At 41.9% G+C, this 1,178-nt stretch overlaps 1 protein-coding gene across 1 annotated transcript; it reads right to left on the bottom strand.

Annotated features, from left to right (window-relative positions):
- Positions 1 to 498: 498 nt before the first annotated feature.
- LOC124890063 (zinc finger A20 and AN1 domain-containing stress-associated protein 8-like) lies at positions 499 to 933 on the bottom strand (the record flags this gene model as incomplete). Its single annotated transcript, XM_047401944.1, has 1 exon — positions 499 to 933. A coding segment is annotated over exon 1 (435 nt), but the record flags the coding sequence as incomplete, so codon positions are not given.
- Positions 934 to 1,178: the final 245 nt, after the last annotated feature.

Genomic DNA, 1,178 nt, shown 5'->3' with positions numbered 1-1,178 from the left:
GCTCATCATTTTGATAGGCTAGCCCAACCTGACCCGTCAAACTCAAAGCCCGTGTGGGCTAGCTCGGATGGGTTGAGCCAACCCGTATTGACATCTCTACAAAAAAAAAATTCTACATTATTGATAACCAAAGGAGACTTTTTAATCCTGAAGAATGCACGGAGGCGAATTCAGGATTACAAAACGCGGATGTATGAATGTGAAATTCATCAAGATGACCTACATTATGCATATTATGCTAGACAAGGAGCCCAGAAATTGGGACAAAACAAGAACAAATTCCATGAAAATGTGCACCAAGATCATAAATAACTTACACACCAGGATTATCTAGGCTCTAGGGTACACCCCACCCCCACCCCCACACAAAACTTTCATCATCACCCTATAAGACGAGGCCAACTTATCGAAAGATGGACATTGCTTCATTTCATACGACCTTTCGATAGGTGCTTGTTAGATCTTATTAAGCTTTTATGCTATGATGATAGGATTTACTTTTGCTATTGCATTCTGACCAGCATTCTTATAATCAAACGGGTAGTTGTCTTTGTCTAAATAATCATGAACTGCGCAAAAAAGATCACCACATTTGCAACTAAACCCCATTAATCCCACACACTTACGACAAGCTGTGCACTTTTTCAAACCCTCTTTTGACTTCACTTGTGAAATCTGAGAGGCTAAATCTGCAGATGCAATCGCGGCACCTGCAAGAGCAAGTTCTGATTCATCACTGCTTGAGATTCTGCGTACGACGTCTTTGTTGGATGCGGCTGCAAGTTTTGCATGTTCCTGCTTCAGTAGTATCATGTCCTTTTGAAACTTGGAACACATATTCATCGTAGCTGCACTACCAAAAAAATCACAGTCGTTGATGCAGAGGACGGGGTCTTCTAGAGTTCGACAACCTGTCTCTTTAGATGACTCCATTTCTGCAGTTAACAACTCAAGTTCAACACCACAAGCGTCAAGCCTCAAATCCTATTGGGGCGGACTAGCACCCGTAACCGAGAAGGCCCGGGAGAACCAGCTCATCATCTTATACTTCCCATGCATACCTCTATGACAACCTGAAATTTGGATAGCATCATATCGCATATAAAAGGAAATAATCACCTGTATAAGCTCGAGCACACATATATATATGTATATACAATACTTGGCCGTTGGAGCCA

This window comes from Capsicum annuum, unplaced genomic scaffold (assembly GCF_002878395.1).
Source record: "Capsicum annuum cultivar UCD-10X-F1 unplaced genomic scaffold, UCD10Xv1.1 ctg11121, whole genome shotgun sequence".
NCBI classification, from domain to species: domain Eukaryota; kingdom Viridiplantae; phylum Streptophyta; class Magnoliopsida; order Solanales; family Solanaceae; genus Capsicum; species Capsicum annuum.
The sequence above is the reverse complement of the archived record's forward strand: the minus strand, read 5'-3'. Positions and strand labels throughout refer to the sequence as shown.